Here is a 19,832-nt window from a genome sequence, read left to right on the forward strand (position 1 = left end):
GAAATATGACAGCACCCCCCTAAAATGGTACTACAGGTAGTCCTTGACATATGGATCACAAATTTTGAGCCAAAAATTTCTGTTGCTAATAAGCAAGGCGTCGCTTAGGGGAGTTTTGCCCCGTTTTACGACCTTTTGTTGTCGCAGTTGCTAAGCGAATCGCCGCCGTTGTGGAGTTGTTAACAGGATTGTAAAGTTAAGCTGTCTTCCCCACTGACTTTGCTGGTCTGGAGGTTGCAAAAGGGGATTGGAGCATTGTAACGGTTATAACTATGAGTCAGTTGCCGAGCGTTGGAATGTGTGGGTCATGTGATCGTGGGGAAGCTACCATGGTTGAAAGTTATGAAAAATGAGGGTAAGTCCCTTTTTTCCCCCAGTGCCGTCGTAACTTTGAACGGTCACTAAATGAACTGTTATAAGTTGGGGACTGCCATACAGGGTGGGCGTGGCTTATTCAGGGCTATTAATGCGGAAGACCCCATGCTACCTCTCTGCTGGGAACAAGCTGTGGTGTAGCAGTGATGGGAGAGAGGAACATCTCCCGTCTCTTTGCTTGTGGGCATCTCAGAAGTTTCTGGTTGGCCACTATGAGAGACTCAAGATGGCCTTAGCTGAATCCAGTAGAGCGGGACTCTTGTTCTTGGGGACTGTATGGGTGGCCCTTTGGTTCAGGGGCCACAGCGTAAACCCAGAGTCTCTGTGTCATGCCCCTGTCGGAATCTGATTCGGAGGGGGAGGCAGAGCAGTTGGCAGGGAGTGGGAGTGTGGCTCCGTTGGCTATGGAAGAAACTGGGGAAGGGCAAAGTCCAGTTGGGCAGAGCAAGAGAGAGGTAGAACAAGGGAGAGAGAGTTCAGAAGAAGACCCAGGCCCACCCCTCTTCATCCTAGAGCACACAGGGAGGAACAGAGAAGGGAGCAATGTGAGTTGCGTGGCTTATGGGGGAGGAAAGGGCCCTGATTCCCTTCATTAGCTGCAGCTGGGAACTCAGTGTTTAAAAAAGACAAGCTGCGCGCAGCAGGCTGTTGGGAGCAAATGTGAATTTATCTTGTATCATCGCGGTTTATCTGTGTTCCTGGCGTCTTCCCAACTGTGTGTGTTTTGCTGGCCTTTCAAGTCTTCAATTCCTTCTCCTACCCTGTCCAGTTAATTACTGCAGCGTAATTTGTGTGGATTTTTAGTTACAGTTTGTACGTGCTTTGTTTTCGGACTGAATTTCCTCCACTTAAAGGCTGTTTCCTGGGAGAGTTTTTCTCCAGGCCGAAGGTAACCTGGACACTGGGGGCCAAGTTGGAGATAATAAAGGGACTCTTCTTGCTTATTTGACTGTGTTGCCTTTCTGCCACGTCCCTTTGGGTCATCACACTCTGCTCCTTCCATTCACACAATCCACCAACTTCTCTCCTCCTGTATCTCAGCACCTTGGTGAGAGAAGATCCTTCTGGGCTGGACTGATAACCGCAGCTTCCCTCCCAGTCGCGGTTATTATTTCGGCATTCCTGGCTTCTTCGAGTGAGTAATGGGCTGCTGTTTCTGATATCCACCAGTGCTTTCAACAGGCCCTGCGGGAGAAAAGCAAACCAGACGGTGGGCGTGATAAATACCGCGGGGTGTGGAGCTTCTTCTGTGGGTCCATCAGCGGCAGGAAGGAAGGCCAGCACGGCGAAGGACAATCCCCCACCACCAAGTCCATCAAGAGACTCAGATTGTCTTCCTTCCCCATCATAAAAAAAGAAAAAGAAAGATAGCATCTTTTAAGACTTGGAAGTACCCGACTCTGTAGTTTCTTCCCAAACCCCAAAAACTTTAACCTTAGACTGTCTACTATTGACCTCACCCCTTTCCTAAGAGGCCTGTAGGGGGCGTGCATAAGCGCACCAACGTGCCTACCGTCCCTGTCCTATTGTTTCTCTTATTCTTTTATTTTTCTTATATGTAACCATTTCATGTATTCACAACTATGTATACATTTATACTTATTATCTTGTAAACAATTGGCAAATCAAATAAATAAATAAATAAATAAATAAATAAATAAATAAATAAATAAATAAATAAATATTTTTTTTCCTCTTCCCTCTCCATTCCTTTTCCTTATATGTCTTTCCAGAATGCTGCTGTGGGAAACAGAATGTTCCAGAGTAATAATAACACAAGTCCTCAGACTCACAAGTTGGGAATTTGTGACATCAGGGGTTGCTCTTTTTTTTTTTTTTTCCAGCTTGGAGCTCTGGGGCTGGATTTTGCACAATATGCTACCCACCAAACATCACACATCGCACAGTTGTGGCTTTCAACCTTAACCTGAACAAGGACGGTAGAAGGTAGATGACTCCATTCATTGGCCTTCCCAGACTGACCTTTGACTTGTTTCTGGAGAACTTGGCCTCGGGGTTGGTTGGGATTACTCCGCTGGATTTTACTAGGTCCCGTGTGGTTTACAGTCAGGACCTGTGGTGGGTTTTCTTCTTTCGTGGGGAAGAAGGAGAAGAAAGGAAGAGGTTAATGGAGACGTGGAAGTGGTCTCGTCTGCGTTAGGCCAGAAGTTGCACTGATGTGACCAACTCTCTAGTTCTCTTCGCTCAACTTTCCTCCAGATCCTCTCAAGATGGGTGAGAGCTGCAACTCCCACAATTCCCAGCCAGCATAACCATTAGCAGTGCAAAACAGAGATCATCCCTTCAACCTCATCTGTTTCTCCAACTGTGCCAAACTTCTGAGGTCTAGCAGTATGACAATCATGGTTGCAAATCAACCCAAGAGTTAAGAACTCTACATCTCCTTACATCTCCTAGGTTTCATTGGTCTCCAAGGTCTATTAGTTCCAGCCAGCATGGTGATTGGTCAAGGATAATGTTGTGTCCTACAAAGGTAGGGTCATGGGTTCTTCACCCTTGTTCTAGATCTCTGCAAAGAAGCCCAAAGGTCTCCCATTAGGTCTCCCATGTTCTACCTGTTTGATGTCCAACGGGAAACATGAGTTTTGTGGGAACTGGAAAGATATGGAAAAGATTTTCTGTAGAACCGTTTGAGGTTTTGGCTGGTGGCATCTGGTTTCCTGGGCCATTGCTGTCCTGACTGGAGGGAGACCAGTGTTTCATTTGCAAAATCTGTAAGGGGATTAAAAAAAAAAAAAGCTATTGATCCAGATTGGATCATTAAGATAAGGATATCTGACAGCACTTTCACTGGGACTTATCTTTCCTGACTGTGATGTAACCGTGGTTCTTCATCTGATGTACTTTCATCTGAACAGGGGTCAGCAACCCGCAGCTCTGGAGCTGCATGTGGCTCTTTCATCCCTCTGCTGCGGCTCCCTGTTGCTCAAAATAATGTGTCACAGCTGCCAACGTGTGTGTGACACCCACCGGCGCATGATTTATTGAGCTTTTTGACTCCCGGTAGGCCAGGGGATCTTCAAAGTTGACAGCTTTAAGACTTGTGGACTTCAACTCCCAGAATTCCTCCTCCAGTCATGTTAGCTCAGGAATTCTGGGAGTTGAAGTGCACAAAGTCTTAAACTTGCCAAGTTTGAAGAGCCTTGTGCTAGGCCAACCAAGGGTAAATCCAAGAAACGTTTCAGAAGAAAACGTCAAGGGTGACAATGAATGATGTGTCTCAGAGTTGGCTAGATGTCAGGATTCCGGCAGTTACCCCCATTTAAATCATGAGTCTCGAGCCAAACTTCCCAAACTTCAAAAGGATTTATTGGGAGTTAAACTGTCCAGCACTGCCTGGGTATAGTTGACTCTGAGACACATCATTCATTGTCACCCTTGACCCTGGTTTTTCCCCCCACCCCCTGGGTGTATCCTAATTCATATTCTCCATTGGGAGACATCCATAGCCAAGAGTCATCAATCATGCTCTCCAGTTAGATATTTGCACAGCAGAAACTTCAGTCACCTAGTTACTATCTTTGAAAACTATTTATGGAATGCACTTTTGATTTCCAAGCTGCCGCAATGCTCCCCCCTCCCTTTCTGTTGGCAACTCTAAAAAGACCAGAGAAATATTTTATGAGTTGACAAGAATGTTTAATTCAACTACATATGCTATTTTTGTGGCTGCTCAGGAAATAGTCAGGCACGGAGAAAAGGTTTTGTGGCTCCCGGTGTTTTCTTTTGTGTGGGAAACGGGTTCCAATGGCTCTTTGAGTGTTTAAGGTTGCCAACCCCTGGTTTAGAGCCACTATAACTTCATCTGATTTCTAGGTCCACGCTGTGCTCGCTCTCTGTAAAGCCATCTTACCCTGGAGGAGGTAGGTTCGAGAGGTCCCTTCTTCTCTGTTTTCCTTTCCCAAGATGGCTCTTTGTCTCCTTCATTCTGAGCCTGGTGGTGTGTCCAAACTTTCCTCTGGAACATTCCTCCAAGGCCATTGATGGTGGTGGTGCCTTTGGAACGATGTTCTGGAGTGAAACCGGGCTGCTTAGACTCCATCTTCTCCTCCCCAAAATAGTGTGCAGAGGAGATCTGCCTGCCAAGGTCTTTTTCCTGGACTTGGGATCGACGGCGGGAGGCAATCAAAGCTATCTGCTTGGTGCTCTCAACCATCTCCTTCAACGTTTTCCAAGTCAAGAGACCATTGAGGGCATCTGCCCTGGAATTTTTCCGACTGGAATCTTGGGAAGATGGAGAACGTAGCTTGGAAGCGACCTTTTGTGAAGGGAGGCCCGAAGTCTTCTTCTAGAAATCAAAGTGGTTACAAGACAATATTTGCACATAGTCCCATTCAAAAGCTGGGCTGTTCTGCAAACCTGGTTGACAGTTGACCAAAGATGTCATTTATGCCTTTCTTTGATATTAAACCAGCTGAAGTTTTCCCTAAATGTGCCACCAGATCTCTGCAAGCCATTATCTTCTTGAAATTCCTTTTTCTTTTATTTAAACAATCTTCTCCAGGGTGAAGACTCTGCTTCACCTCCTGCTCTGTTTTCCTAGCTGTGGTGTGAGAACTTGACCAGCCTTGCTTGGCACTGACCTCGTTGCTTGCAAGGCTGACTCGGCTATAATAAAAAGTGAAATAACAGAAGCGAAACAAGATGACATCAGACACCCACTTCCTTAAGCTACAAAGTCCCCTTAAAATACATTCTGAGTGTTTCCTTTTTGTATTGCAATGGTTGAAGGATCTATATGTCCTCCACCTCAGCATCTGGTAGTCTTATTTATTTATTATTTATTTGATTTGTCAATCGCTTACAAGATAACAGGCATAAGAATAAACATGAGTAAGAATACAGGAATAAATGGGGACAATAGGACAGGGGCGGTAGGCACGATGGTGCACTTATACACGCCCCTGACAGACCTCTTAGGAATGGCGTGAGGTCAATAGTGGATAGCTTGAGGTTAAAGGAGTGGGGGTTAGAGGATGTAACTACAGAGTCAAGTAGTGCATTCCAGGCATTGACCACTCGGTTGCTGAAGTCGTAATTTCTGCAATCAAGTTTGGAGCGGTTTATATTGAGTTTGTATCTGTTGTGTGCTCTTGTATTGTTGTGGTTGAAGCTGAAGTAGTCATTGACTGGTAGGACATTGTAGCAGATAATTTTGTGTACTATGCTTAAATCCAGCCATAGGCAGCGTAATTCAAGGTTGTCCAAGCCCAAAATTTCAAGCCTGGTGGTGTAGGGTATTCTGTTGTGAAGAGAGGAGTGGAGTACTTCTAATTAGTCTTCTAATCTTTCTTCCTTGCTTTGAATCTTGACTCTTGTCTGTTCTCTACCTCGTACCTCTTTCTGAAGGACTTAGCCTGCTGTAAACCAGGCCTTTCCAAACTTGGCAACTTTAATCCTTGTGGACTTCAATTCCAGGAATTCCCCAGCCAGCATTGGAGTTGAAGTCCACAAGGCGTAACGTTACCAAGTTTGGAGACTCCTGCCATCAACGATGGTATATACCAGCTCCCCCAAATCCTAACTCTGTCAGATAGAAGATAAGAGATTATCATTCCCATATACATCTCTTCTTTGAACTTGCAGGACAAGACGAAACAAAGGCAAAGCAGAACAAACAAAGAAGAGCTTTTGATGGACTTACCTGGTGGACAGATGTTAACAGATGAAACGGTGTAGGAGTGGGGTTCCATTCACGAGTCACCTTCCTTTTTGCTGGGGTGTTTTTAGAGGATGACCGGTAACTGTCACTAAGAAAATATAAGACACTGATATGAAGCATTGGCAGATGAGTTGGGAGATTCCCATTGGGAAGGAGATCTAGTCTTTGGATTATAGGCATGGTTGAGTAAACACAACACAAATCAAATGGAAAATTGGGGTTATTTAATTAGGGCAGCAAGACACGGAAAATATTGTTGAAGCCCTGCCAAAGGACAAAAAGGATCTTGGGTTCCCTTAGAAGGAAATTCCACAATATTCCTTTTAGGATTGGGTCCATCTCTGTCAAGTGCAAAAGACCGGGATTATACATGAAGTTCCAATTAAACTGATTTATTGCTATCATGCACAGGAATCTATTCAACTAACGTTGAGCACTATTTTGGTGCTAGATAAGGAGAATTCAAAAAGAATTGGGCTTTGTTTCTTTGTGGCTACACAGCGATTCTAGGCTGATTCCTCTTTTGACTCCACCCCCCAGGTTCTGCTACTTCTTCTACAATCTCCAATTTGATGGATATCATCAGAGTGCTTCTGTAATTGACAAATCCTTTCCTCTGTCAGTTGTCAGTACCTGTCGGAATCCACAACAATTGGGGGAAGTTCAAATTTGGGCCCTGAAAGGAAAGCTTTCTTGTGATCGATGAATCCTTCTAGATTCTCCTCTCTGTTGCGGTCTTGTCTCAGAATCTGTCCAGAATGGAACTATCCCGCAAAACCAATAAAATAAAATAAAAATTGAAAGCTTAGTTCATCAGCTGATGGATGTGTCTCGTGCAAAGTTGACATTACCTTGTGTTATTTCCATATTGCACCGTTCTCATTTCATATACATTTAATAAATAAATAATAACAACAATAAACAATGTCCTCTACTCCCCATCTCTGAGGAATCCCTGTTTAAGGGAATAGGAGAGAATTCTGTCTTACCTGCCATGCATTGGACATCAATGAGTGAAGCACCATCAGACGATCCAGAGTCCCTTCCTCTAATTCATGGAAATATAGGCAGTACAATTTTTCAAGAGGTCCCGGGACTGGAATATTGTGGTCTATAGAAAAGACAGAAAGCTTCCAGATTTGATGGCCCCAAAGAGCTAGCCCAATTCCCCGAGAAACCAACAAAGATAAGGGTGAAGTAGTAGTAAAATTCCCTTTGGAGAGCCATGTCTGGTGTTTTCAATGCAGTATGGCTGGAAGCTAGAGAAAAGCATGATCAGAGAAAGCTCTTGAGATATCCGTTGAGTTTCTCCAATCCCTACCTTTGATCAGGGACCACTGCTGTTGAATGAGCTCTTCACAGAGATACCGGTATTGCTGGTGGCGCTGGATGATGAAATCCTTCTGGCAGAGGATGTTGTCCTTGTACAAAGCGTTGGCTTGAAGTTCTGTCTTTCCCACTTCCAGCTCATGGGTCTTGCACAAGAGACTCAGAACTTCCTGTTGGTCCTTGCTGGTGGTTTGTTCCGGGAGCAACTTCTCCATTTGGCAAACTTTCTTCTTGGCATTTGCCAACCTCAACTCCAAATCAGCCTAAATTAGGAAAGGAGAACTTGGAAACCTCTGAAAGTCCTCCATTTCTGAAGAAAGGTCTAAATATTAAGAAGTTATTGAATACTAAAGAGCAGCCGTTACTTTGTTGAAGTAACCCCATTCCTTTGATGTGGCCACATCAAATCAAAATAGCAGCCACGATGCTCATAAAATACGCCACAGTCTTCAATTCCATGGTTTTTAAGAGCCTGGCGGTAGCATTGTAACATCCAGCCATGCAATCTGATAAAGCAATAGATTGCAAAGCTTTTGGAAAGTTTTAGTTTGGGACGATGTCCTCTTTCTATTTGCTGAAAAATCCCCATCTGCGTTTACCCCAAAGAATGAAGACCAGGAATTTATGTCTGAAACATTAACAACATGCAAAATGAGATATCAGCATTCAACTATATTCTCAGCAAACCTCAACTAACCCATTTTGAAAGTCAGCTCTTCGGGGAAACACATTGATTCATTAAATCATAACATCCTTATTATGTCAATAAATAAGTACTGTGGGTTGTTTTTTTTCATTTGATGAAAAATGCTCCCCAGGTTCTGGAAGCAATATAAGTGGGAAGGTGTTATTGTTCACAGGCACACACACTGACTGAACTTAACTGAACAATTCTGAGCCAATTGTGAAAATTCCTTCCTGCCGTTACCTTTAAGGCAGCTGTTTTCCGCTGCTCTGCCACCAGTGTGTTGATCTCTTCCCTGGCAATTGTGATCTCTACAGGTTCCAGGAAATCTTCCTGGTCAGCCTCCTCGTCTTCCTTTTCACTTGGATGCTGTGTGTTGGCACTTTGTCCACCTTGATGAACTCTCTCACGTTCCCAGCTGGGAAGGAAGGACGGAAAGGAAGGAGGGAGGGAAGGAAGGAAGGAAGGAAAAGGAAGAAGGACATTATGACTAGACCTGTTCCAAGCTCAAGACTTGGAAGTCTACATCAGTTCTTCTCCAGTTGGGTACCCTTGAGTTGACTTCAATGCCCTTAATTGCAAGATGTGACTGTTCTCCAGTGCTGAGTGACCAATTTTCTGGAAGGAAACTTTGCAACCATTGTTGATATCTCCTGCAAGATCTTCATTCAACTGGGATGGATCTAAAGAACCGTTGCTTTGATCTTCAATTCCCTACTGCTTGTCTAAATTCCTCTGCTTAAGCATATCTAGTGAATTGGACCTTGTCTTTAGAAGAAATCTGTTTCGCTGGGATTTCCATTTCCATTTTGATGTTCAACAAACTAAAGATGGGTTGCAAAAATAAAAAGGTCCTTTGGCTCACTCTGCAATCATGAGAAGATGCCTGGAGGTATCTACGTGGAGTTCCATGTTGGTATTCTCCAGCTCCATCAAGCTACGTCGCATGTCCATCTGTTCCTTGAAGGCCCCCACCAGTTGTTTCTGTAATTTCTGCAACTGTTGATGACCATCCTCCTCCAAGTCCACAGGAGTCTCCCCTGAGGATGACAAGAAGTGAGACCTGTCTACACCTCAGCTTTACCATGTATTTTTGAAGTTACTTTCTAGCTTCTAGAATGGTGGCTTCAAGATGGGTGGAGTTCAACTCCCAGAATGTCCCAGCCAGCCAGAATTCTGGGAGTTGAAGTCTGACCATCTTAAAACTATCAAGGTTGGAAAACACTATTCTGGAATGAAACACCATGCACGTTAGTCTAAACCCAGATTAAACAGGGTTAATTCCAAGGAGCCATTTAGGGCTAATTGAGGAGTCCTACTTTCCCAGCCTTCATTTTTTTCCCCAAAGAAGTTATAATTTTGCAAAGATGGGTTCCTTTGATCTCCTTTCCAGCTCTTCTCCATGTCTTTCTTAGCAACCCTAGCCACATGCCTCATACTGACATCTCCGAAGTATAGAAACTGTTTTAAGAAAACCACATAGTGATTTAATGCCCTGAAGAGGCCAAACTCTCACCTTGAACTTGTCCATCTTTGGCCCCAGAGCTCAAGAGGTGTTTCTCCTTCTCCTGGTTTTCAACCTTGGCCTTTAAGCATTCAATCTCACTCCGGAGGTTCGAAATGATGCTGGTGTACTGAGCGATGTGGTAAGAGACGTTGAGAAGATTACGCTTCACCTGTTGAGGCAGAAACATCTGGTCAAGCATCCCAAGAATACTAATTGATATGAAGGAGGAGAAGAACAAGAAACCAGATTGTGAAGAATCACGATCTCGATGATGCTCTGAGGTTCTTTAGCTCAAATTTTCTGTATCTGGTCTCTTTTTGGATTCATGGTCTGTTGAAACATATGTACCACCCCTAGTAGCGACTGCAAACTGGATTGTATCTGAAAGTGGGTGGGGTACCTGAGAAATGAAGAAGCTGCTCTGTGGAAGGATGATGCCCGTAGAATACCTAACTTTCCAACCATTATTACAAAAAAGAAGCTCTTTCCCTTCCGTTCGAAAACCTATAAGTCTAAACATTCTGCTTAATATCTGTGAATGAGTATGGAGATAACCTCAAAGGAAGGAAGGAAGGAAGGAAGGAAGGAAGGAAGGAAGGAAGGAAGGAAGGAAGGAAGGAAGGAAGGAAGGAAGGAAGGAAGGAAGGAAGGAAGGAAAGGTTAACATCAGCTTAATCCCAGGAAAGAAGAGTAGATAAGAAAGAAGCTCAAGATAAACCCAGTTTGATTCTGTTTTGTATATGATGGAGCAGAAGGATAATCTGGCCGGCTTTTGAAATTCAGTTATTATACCTGAGTATAACACAACATAATAATATATATTATATCATATCATATAATAAAAGTAAAATAGAGTTCTAGTAGTGCCTGCCTTGCCATTTCCTCAGACCCGGCCTACTTTGAAGGCTGGGCAGTTGGTTCAAAGAAATTCTGTCATGTCGGAAACCCAAATCAACTTTGGTAAGCAAGCATTGGTGCTGTTGTTTTTGGCTATTGTTGTTAGATTGGACAACCACTTGTCTGACATGGTATTAGGGTTTCCTGCCTGAATAGGGGATGGACTGGAAGACCTCCAAGGTCCCTTCCAACTCTGTAAAATTCTGTAAAATAAAAAAAACCTAATTTTGGAATGTCAGCCACCAGTTCTTGTGCTCGTGGTTTATCCATTTCAGTTTTTTATTTATTTATTAAATTTCTTGCACTGGCCGCCCCTCCCATCTGGGCGATTGTCCTTTTGTTCTCTCTCTCTGTCTCTCTCTGACCCTCGTTTTGATGTTCTTGGCTCGATAGGCGTACATCAACGTTGTCCGAGATTCTTCAAAGCAGCTGCTGGCTGGGCTGATGTGGGCGATCATAACTGTCCGGCTGTTGCCTCCTAAGGAATCCTAAAGAGAGAAAGTTCTTGGGAGCATCTGGCTCTGGGTGCCAACAAAACGAAACTCTAAAAAAAGTGCATTTGGAGGTGGGTTGTACGACCAGGGCAGAAAGAGAAAGATGCTGCAACTGTCATAAATATGAATAAGTTGCCAAACATCTGAATGTGGATCATGTGACCATGGGGATGCTGCAACAGTCATATAAGTATGAAAAGCGGTTACGAGTCACTTTTTTCAGTGCATAATTTTGAATGTTAAATGAATGGTTGCAAGTCGAGGGATAATATCCTTTTCCGACTCCCAAGAAACCAAAAGCATCTAGAGATGAATCCACATCTTATTTCTTACCTTCAACAAACGGGTCAGTTTGCTGTCTCGGAAATTGATGTATTGAGTCCGGCTGCTCCCCTTTTCGCTCAGGGCATTGATGCAGTTCCCCAGAGCAAGGAGGGACCGGTTGATGTGGGCCCCCTCCTTCCTCCTTTTGCCCTGATTTTGGGTCTGTGGAGAAGGAAAGAAGACATTAACTTTTGCATCAGGAAGGGGTAAAAAAACACACACCCAAGAATGATTTAGCAGCAGATGATGTAGAAGTTCTGGTGGTGAAAAGTTCTTTCAAAACCAGATAGAATCGTTTTAACAGGGGGTTTCCCCAAACTCCCCCTGGAAAGGTGAATTTTAAGCAGAAGTAGGAAACTCCGTTCTAAGTAGATCCTTGTTGACCAACTGGTTGACTCTTCAGTGTGCAAACAGATTCCTTAGTCCCAAGTCACAAAACTTGGGGTCAGAGCTTGCAAATTTGGAGAGGTCTATTTTAAGCAATGACCACTGAGAGGTGAAAACTGATAGCAGAGAATCTTTGTAGCTTAGTGGTAGGATTCAAAATTTTTTACTACTGGTTCTGTGGGTGTGGCTTGGTGGGCATGGCATGGCTTGGTGGGCGTGGTAGGGGAAGGATACTGCAAAATTTCCCTCCTGGGGGAAGGTTACCACCAGTTCTCCAAACTGCTCAAAATGTCTGCTACTGATTCTCCATAACTGGTCAGAACCTTCTGAATACCACCTCTACTCAGGCTTGAACCGTGGGGGGTCCTTGGTGTTCTCTTGGTGGTTTTCTTGCAGACGTTTCATAACCCAACTAGGTGACATCATCAGTGCTAGAAGGGAGAAGGGTTTGTGGAGTGGAGGAGGAGGAAGAGGAAGAGGAGAGAAGGACAATGGGTCCTTGGGGGTCTCTGAGAATGGTAATTTTCTTGAAGATGTTTCATGACCCAACTGGGTGATATCATCAATGGTAAAAGAGAGAAGGGTCTGCAGAAAGGAGGAGGAGAGGGAGGAGGAGGACTATAAAGGGTCTTTGATGACCAAACTAGAAAATGTTATCAGTTCTAGGTAGCATCATTGGGTAGAGAATTGAAGGATGGTTGACCTTACCTGAACAGCCCTTTCTGATCCCGCCAGGTCAACCATGAAGAGCCTTCCGACACACACTTCCTCACCAATGCCTTTCACTCGGTTGATCTGCTTCACGGACACTTGCAGGACAGCATGTGACCGTGAGGAGGTCTTGTTGGCAGCTGTGGGCTCCTGAGTACGTTCCTTGTTCCCTTTGGTCAACAACTGCATGATCTTTCAAACACAAACACATTTATGTGTCTACAAAGACAGGATGAGGTTGGAAAGCTGAAGAACTCGCTGGCATTCATAGGAGACCCAGGAAAGCTGGTCCTTAACTCTGATTCATCAGAACTTAGAAAAACATAGATCCTTGGATGTCCCAAAGGTGCTTTTTTTCAAGAGGCAACTGGACTTCCTGGTTTTTCTTTGAAGACATTTCACTTCTCATCCCAGAATCATCTTCAGTTCTCTTCTAAATGTCTATGGAGATTCTCAGTCCTCCAGGTCATGGTTGTCCCAAAGGGGCTTTTTCAATGGACTTCCTGGTTTTTCTTTGAAGAGCTGAAGAAGCTTCTTGGATGAGAAGTGAAACATATTCAAAGAAAAGTCCAGTTGCCTCTTGAAAAAGCACTTTTGGGACAACCATGAGCTGGAGGACTGAGAATCCCCATAGATCCTTGAACATTTATCGCAAGTCTTGAGTAAGGTTAGAGCTCTGTTTGACCTCAGCTTTTCTCCTTCAACATCTGGTTTCCAACTCTTCCCTGGACTGTATGGATCAACTGGATGGAGACTCTTCTTGCAACAGGTTTAATTCCTGCATAGCTGCCTTTTCCCCTTCCCACCGAAAGTTGGTGATACTTACTTCCTGGGCATTTGTCGTGGAAACTTCCATTATTCCTGCAATCTGGATGCACCCTTTGGAATCTTCTCTCAGCTCCAGATTGCCCGTGGATGGATTCAGGAGATCGCGGATAATTTCATTATAAACCTGGAAGGAAAAGGAGAGAAATGAGGACACCAAGCTGCCTCTTTCCCATCTTGTCCAAAAGTGCCTACTAAGGCTTAGCATTCATTCGTCTATCTTCTCGATCTTTTCCATCAGTTGCTTCTAGAGCTCATTTCCCCCCCACCCCTTGAAGATTCAACTGGGTTATTCTCTTGCAAAGTGAGTAGAGGACTCAAGGATGGGGGCTTCTCTCCTAGAGGGACAGGGATGCCTGGTTTGATTTCATTCCTACTACCCCTTCAGATGCTCCAAGATATGTCTCTTCTCGCTTTAACCTGCGATCCTCTACATTTGGTGATCTCACCTCCAGGTACGACATGCAGACCAAATAATTTTGGCCATCTTTTGTGGCCTCAATGGCTTGAAAGAGATCGTGGAGGGTACGGATGTATATTCCAGGTTCTGAATCTGTCCCCAGCATAGTGTAGGTTTTCCCAGCTCCTGAGAGAAGGAAAGGAAGGAAGCAAGGAAGATGAAAGGTATGTAGATGAGAGAGAGAGATGAGAGATAGATGGATAGAGAAAGGAAGGAAGGAAAGAGAAAGCAAGGAAAGAGGAAAAGGAAGGGAGGAAGGAAGGAAGATGATAGGTATGTAGATGAGAGATGTGAGCAAGATGATAGATGGATTGATAAAGAAATGAAGGAAGGAAGGAAAGAGAAAGAAAGAAAGGAAAGGAGAAGGGAGAGAGGGAGGGAGGAAGGAAGATAATAGTAGATATGTAGATGAGAGATGTGAGAAAGATGATAGATGGATTAATAAAGGAAGGAAGGAAGGAAAAAAGCAAGGAAAGGAGAAGGGAGGGATGACAGTATGTAGATGAGAGATGTGTGAGAGATGATAGATGGATAAAGGAAGGAAGATAAATGGACATCCTCAATTCCATGGTCAGTTTTGGGTGGAATTCATAAGAGGGAGGCTTTTCTTCCATATCTCTTCCCCTCGTTCCACCAATCCCAACCTCAGCAAGAAGAGAAAGTGATCTACCTGTGGGTCCATATGCCAAAATGGTAGCGTTGTATCCTGAGATGATCCCTTCGATTAGGTTTTTAGTAGTGGACAAATACACCTGCTCCTAGCGAGAATCACAGGAGACAATCATCAGAGATGCTTTCAAGACTTCTTGCATTCATGCCTTCGAACTTCTCAAGGCCAGAAACAGGTTTCAACAACCAGATGACTTTATTGTGCTACGGTTTGAGTTCAAACTCCTAGTTATGGAGGCTCCTTTTTTGTGTTGTCCTCAAGTTATGACCATCATTGAACCAGGCCATTACAATCTTAACTTGTGATGGTTGTAACTCAAGTTACATTGGGGGCGGGGACAACAAACCCATCATCCTCAGCCATTCTGGGGTGAGGATAAGGGGTCTTTCATTCCAGCTCAATGGTGGGTTTTTATTTTTATTTTTAAAAAGAGCTGGTATGTTTTGATTCAGAAGCGACTGGAAATCTAACTTGACAGCTGTAGCTTCCAGACGTGTTCCTGCAGCATGAAGCTATCAATGATGCAGCCTTGCTATGTAGCACGTCATTGTATGAACACCTCTTTCCCTGGGCTGCCCAGCCCACCAAGCAATGGCACATCAGCTTCTTTGCTTCTTTGTTAGGACTTTTCCATTACCAAATATTTTGACACTTTCATGGCTCAGGAGGTTTCGCCTCTCTGGGTACAAGAAGCCATAGTGACTTCTGTTCCTTAGCACATTTCCTGAGCAGCTTTGGAGTTCTTCTTCACGCCCTTCACAAGTGTGAAAAGTTTGTGTACTGCGTAGGGCTCTTAATGAAACTCCAACCTCAGCAAAGCAGAGAAGGCAACCTTTAATCATGCAAGGGCAAATGGAAACTCTTCTCCTCCCTCCCTTCCTCTCTCCCTTCTTCCTTTCTTTCTTCCTTCCTTCCTTCCTCCTTCCATCTTTCCTTCCTTCCTCCCTTTCCTTCTCCTCCTTCCCTCCCTCCCTTCCTCTTTCCTTTCCTCCTTCCCTCCTCCATTTCCCTCCCACTCCTCCCTTCCGTCCTCCCTCCCTCCTTCCCTTCCTCTCTTCCTCCTTCCCTCCCTCCCACTCCTTCCTTCCCCTCCCTCTCTCCCTTCCTCCCTTTTCTTCTCACCCTTCCCTCCCTCCCTCTTTCCTTCCCTCCTTCCCTCGTTTCCCTCACTCCTCCCTTCCATCCTCCCTCCCTCCTCCCCTCCCTCCCACTCCTTCCTTTCCCCCTCTCTCCTCCTTCTTTCCTTCCTTCCTTCACTCCCTCCCTCCCAGTATATTTTTTACACCTATATCTGAGCAGACAATTCTCAAAAGTATAACTCCAAAACATGAAAGAAAGCTAAGTATGATGTTGTTTTTGCATCATCTTATTTGAAGGAGGGATACTTTCCTTTAAAAAAAAAAATTTGTAAAAGCTTCTGCTTTGTTTGAATTACCAAATTATGACCATGGGGGCTTTTCTTTAATCATTTTCTTTCTTCCATGGAAACTCGAAACGAGGCACGAAGTTGTGGAATTGGCCCCAGCAGAATAAGCTTCCGGAGCTACTGAGATGTATTCATGCTGGACATTTTTCAAGAGCAGTACCTAGCATCCTAAGTAAACATGACTTCATTCTCTCTGGAGTGTTCCAACTTTTAAACTTGGCTTGTGGGTTTGAAAGGCAATAATTTCATCCCCAGGGACTTAAAAGCAAAGACACAGAATGGCAACAAGAAGAAACTGAGAGCAAAATTTACGTCAGGAAGAGTAAAAGGGAGATGGGAGAGTTTGAAGCCTCTTCTTCAGCATTGGATACAAGGACATCGATATATTTAATGATATCACTCATTTCAGACCAAGAGGTACTGATAAAGGCAGATGAGGCTGTGGGCTTAGAAGAGATAGACTCTGAAGGAAAAGAACCGACAGTGAAAAGATGACACATCTGTGCAAGCTACAACTGGTGAAATAGCCAGTGGGTCCTTTAACCTTGGGTTTCTCAACCTTGGCAACTCTTAAGATACTTGGACTTCAAATCTCAGAATTCCCCAGCCAATCTACTCATCTGAACATTGCGAAGGCAGAGAAACATGGATTAAACCAATGTGAATGCCCCCTATATATTCAGTTTCCCTTCCTATTCAGATAAAATATCTTGAGATTTACATCTGTCGAACAAAATGTACATTCTCTCTTGGATGCTCATATAGGAAATATCTGCAGGAGCTTCACCCAACTATCGCCTTTGAGACAGAGTAGGACAACATCCATGTTGATTGGCTGATAGGACGTCTTCCTAAAATGACTAAGCAATGCATTTAGAGCTAGCATGAAATAAGATTTGGAAGAAGGAGGAGGAGGAGGAGGAGGAGGAGGAGGAGGAGGAGGAGGAAACCAGTTAGATTAGCAGCTTCCAAGTTACTCAGCCAAGAAGGACTTCCTCACCTGTGTTGCTTGAGGGCCAAAAACCATGTCAAAAATGAATGTTTTCTCCCTCGACCGATTGGCACGCAAAATATCCTCTGGATCTTCCGTTGGGTCCATCAAGACCACGATCTATTTCACAGAAGTAGATTTGGTTGTTGATAGCCATGAGGCCAGCACCCATAGTCCCTAAAATCATAGGGTTCCAGGAAAGAGTTCCAGGAGATCATCCAAACTCAACCATTGGCAGTTACGCTTCCTTGATGGAGAATTTAGAAGTGTTTTGTTTTTTTTCAAGCTTTAAGATGTGTGGACTTCAATGCCCAGAATTCCCCAGCCAGCTGGGAAAGGAGAACCTGTGTTTAATTCTTCTCCATTGAAACACATCCAATTGAGGCACTGAAGAGTTCCGTCAAAGCAATTTCCCGACAAAAAGTTGGCCGCTTTGCAGATAAAAGCATACAATTAAGGAAAGGGCTTGCAGTATAGATTATATATCATTTGCCCTTTAAAAAAAAACACCAGACAAAATTACTGCTGAACATATGAGGGCATAAATGCCAAATTTGGACAATAAACCCACTGAAAATTACAAGACAGTATTTATCCAATTAAGAGGGTTGGAATATCAAATTATTATGTCTTGCCCCACCATATTCCAGCTTCTGATTATACTCATAGCTCATAGCAAAATCCAATTTTCCGAGAATGCTAGTGGATGAGTACATATTTTGTAAATTTCTTTGGCTGTCTTGGTGGCTATTAGCTTTTACATGCAGCAACAAACTGATTAGGGCTGTTTAGAGCTGTAACTCCTTTGATGTCTTTGTCTCCCTCAAAATTAAAGTTTAAATTAAACACGTTTGGCCATGGGGTGAGAACCTTGTACGAAAGAAGCAGGATCTCTGGAGCTGTTGGGAAAATGTAAAGCCAAACTGCCTCTTATTCTTATCCACCCTACCTCCCCGTTTGAAAATGTGTTGGCATGAGGATAACCGTCTGCTATTCCAACTTGTAAATATTTTCCTGGACAGGAGAGTTTACATCCAAATAAAGTAACAAATTGCAGCCAAGCATCATTTCCCCCTCCTCTAAGAACTGGCCCTTTGGTGCTATGTTGATTTATTTCCATTTTCTTTCTTTTCTTTTTTTTTTTGTAAAAGGAGGACAGGTAAAAAAGCTGTAAGGATCATAGAAGAGCTGGGCATGCAAGGAAAGGCAGTTTTCTTCAGAACTGGTTGTTTTTTCCCCCCAAATTTGCCAGCTTTTAAGAGGTGTAGACTTCCACTCCCAGAATTCCCCAGCCATGATGCTAGCTGTGGAATTCTGGGAGCTGGAAGTCCACACTTCTTTAAAGTAATGGAAAAAAACCCCATGGCTTTAGAGAAATATATTTGTAACCCTAAGTCAGCTCAGAGTGAGATGAGTAACACACAGTAGAAATGAAATATATATATATATATATATGATTTCGGATCCAGTTTCTCCAGCATTTATCATTTCCATGGAACCCAGAGCCCCATCCCTCTCTCTGCCCTCCCTCCCTCCCTCCCCCTCTCACCTGCTCCCCCACTCTGTGGCCACTGACCGTCGCACCTTCCTCCAATTCGGCCTCGTTGATGGGGCGAATACGGAGAGCCACCTGCAAGCGAGACCCAAGAATCGGGCTTTTTCCGGAAGTTTGGAATTCCTACAAGGTTTCCCACTCGCAATTTCTGTACGGCCACTACAGGCCCTGGGGGGGGGGGGATTCAAGGTGCCCATTTTTGAAAGAGGTGGGATGGCACCCCTTTGCGAGGGTGGCAGGTAGGTGGAATTGCCTTGTATTGCATCACATGGACAAAGGCAGCGATGGGAGCAGACGGTTAAGATTTGAGCATCAGGTTAAATGTTGTCCTTTCAGTTGGACTCATCCTGCAGAGTTGTGCCCAGCTTGGAAACTTGAGCCCCTCTGGTGGGCGGCAGGGGGGCATCTTCTGTGTCAGCAGCCCACCCCCCCAATCTCATTTAAAGGCAGAATTACTAACATACAGGGGTGGGGTGATGGGGGAAGGACAGGGGCCTTGATCTACCAGCTCTGAAGGACTTACCACCACCTGGTGTTCTTCTGTTCTCAGGTCCTTCATAGTAGCCGAGCCCCCACAAAATCCCCTCCTGGCTGCACCAGGAGACACGGAGGGTGTCAAGATACCCATCTGGCTGTCTTCAACCAAGCAATTTGCAAGCATGGGAGGAGCACCTTGCAAGGGGGGAAAAAACACGTTTTCCCAGGGGGCGGAGGAACAGGTGATGCAAGGCAGACGCAGGGAAGGTGCAAGGAATCGGAGGAAGGTTCAGCACAGATCTCAAGGAAAAAGGGGCTTTTGATCAGCATTTATGAACACACACACACACACACACACACACACACACACACCCACCGCTCTGGCTTTGCTACCATCGAACAGCAGCTCTCAACTCTGGGTGGAGCGTTTGAAATCCACGTCAGTGCCTTTCAGCTTTTGCCCCCGTCCTACTAGCAGATTTTAAGAGAGAGATTAGCAAGGACAACTTACGAAGCACATCTCTAAACAGGGCACAAGATACTGAAAAAGGAAAGCCGCCATCGTTCAGCAGCTCCCACTTCCAAGTTAGAGCAACTTTTGACTTTTGACATGTTCCTCCCACACAAAACTGGAACTGGACAATCTAAACTGACCTCAGCGTTTTGCACATCTCTGCACCCCCCCCCCCCTCAAATATTCCTTACTGATTTTAGCAGTGACTCAGCCTCAGAAATGCAGGCTATGGAGCATGCTAACTCTAACCCAGAGGTCCCCAAACGTGGCCACTTTACGACTGGTGGACTTGAACTGGCTGGAGAATCCTGGGAGTTGAAGCCCACCAGTCTTAAAGTGGCCACGTTTGGGGGGGGGGATCCCTGCTCTAACCCTAACCCCTGCGTTAACTGGAGTGGGGATAAACCCATGTTTTCTAAAAACGGCGTCCCAATATAATACACGGCAGACAAGACACCAGAGACGGCTGCATGTTGGCTTGCTTTATTTCCAAGGTTCGACGCGTGGAGAGATCCCGTCACA

At 44.5% G+C, this 19,832-nt stretch overlaps 2 protein-coding genes across 2 annotated transcripts; both read right to left on the reverse strand.

Moving 5' to 3' along the window:
- Positions 1 to 1,015: 1,015 nt before the first annotated feature.
- Positions 1,016 to 7,668, reverse strand: LOC148129662 (kinesin-like protein KIF19). The gene is made up of 8 exons (XM_087942219.1): positions 7,380 to 7,668; positions 7,048 to 7,169; positions 6,692 to 6,822; positions 6,041 to 6,146; positions 4,250 to 4,684; positions 2,952 to 3,108; positions 2,359 to 2,466; positions 1,016 to 1,560 (listed from the first exon to the last, which is right to left on the reverse strand). Exons 1-8 carry the CDS (start codon positions 7,600 to 7,602, stop codon positions 1,484 to 1,486), a joined length of 1,359 nt encoding a protein of 452 aa, XP_087798345.1. The 5' UTR covers positions 7,603 to 7,668; the 3' UTR covers positions 1,016 to 1,483.
- An 879-nt stretch (positions 7,669 to 8,547) lies between these two features.
- On the reverse strand, positions 8,548 to 18,878 carry LOC113423712 (kinesin-like protein KIF19). Its single transcript, XM_087942347.1, has 11 exons — positions 18,843 to 18,878; positions 18,314 to 18,442; positions 16,774 to 16,884; positions 14,348 to 14,435; positions 13,667 to 13,803; positions 13,219 to 13,344; positions 12,390 to 12,584; positions 11,304 to 11,456; positions 10,842 to 10,964; positions 9,589 to 9,748; positions 8,548 to 9,112 (listed from the first exon to the last, which is right to left on the reverse strand). Exons 1-11 carry the CDS (start codon positions 18,876 to 18,878, stop codon positions 8,934 to 8,936), a joined length of 1,437 nt encoding a protein of 478 aa, XP_087798473.1. The 3' UTR covers positions 8,548 to 8,933.
- Positions 18,879 to 19,832: the final 954 nt, after the last annotated feature.

The sequence above is a fragment of the Notechis scutatus genome, chromosome 12, assembly GCF_049901735.1.
Source record: "Notechis scutatus isolate UNSWTSFEM ecotype Mainland chromosome 12, rNotScu1.2, whole genome shotgun sequence".
In the NCBI taxonomy this organism is placed as follows: Eukaryota; Metazoa; Chordata; class Lepidosauria; order Squamata; family Elapidae; genus Notechis; species Notechis scutatus.

Coding starts and splice junctions, on each gene's coding strand:
- LOC148129662 (XM_087942219.1), bottom strand. CDS start 7,602: ATGGAGAAGTTGCTCCCGGAACAAACCACCAGCAAGGACCAACAGGAA. Junction 4,685..6,040: donor TGTTAACATCTGTCCACCAG/GTAAGTCCATCA, acceptor TTTGATTTCTAG/AAGAAGACTTCGGGCCTCCC. Junction 3,109..4,249: donor TCGAACCTACCTCCTCCAGG/GTAAGATGGCTT, acceptor ATCCCCTTACAG/ATTTTGCAAATGAAACACTG.
- LOC113423712 (XM_087942347.1), bottom strand. CDS start 18,878: ATGAAGGACCTGAGAACAGAAGAACACCAGGTGGTG. Junction 18,443..18,842: donor CAGAAGAACACCAGGTGGTG/GTAAGTCCTTCA, acceptor GAAACCTTGTAG/GAATTCCAAACTTCCGGAAA. Junction 13,804..14,347: donor TTTGGCATATGGACCCACAG/GTAGATCACTTT, acceptor TCCTTCTCTCAG/GAGCTGGGAAAACCTACACT.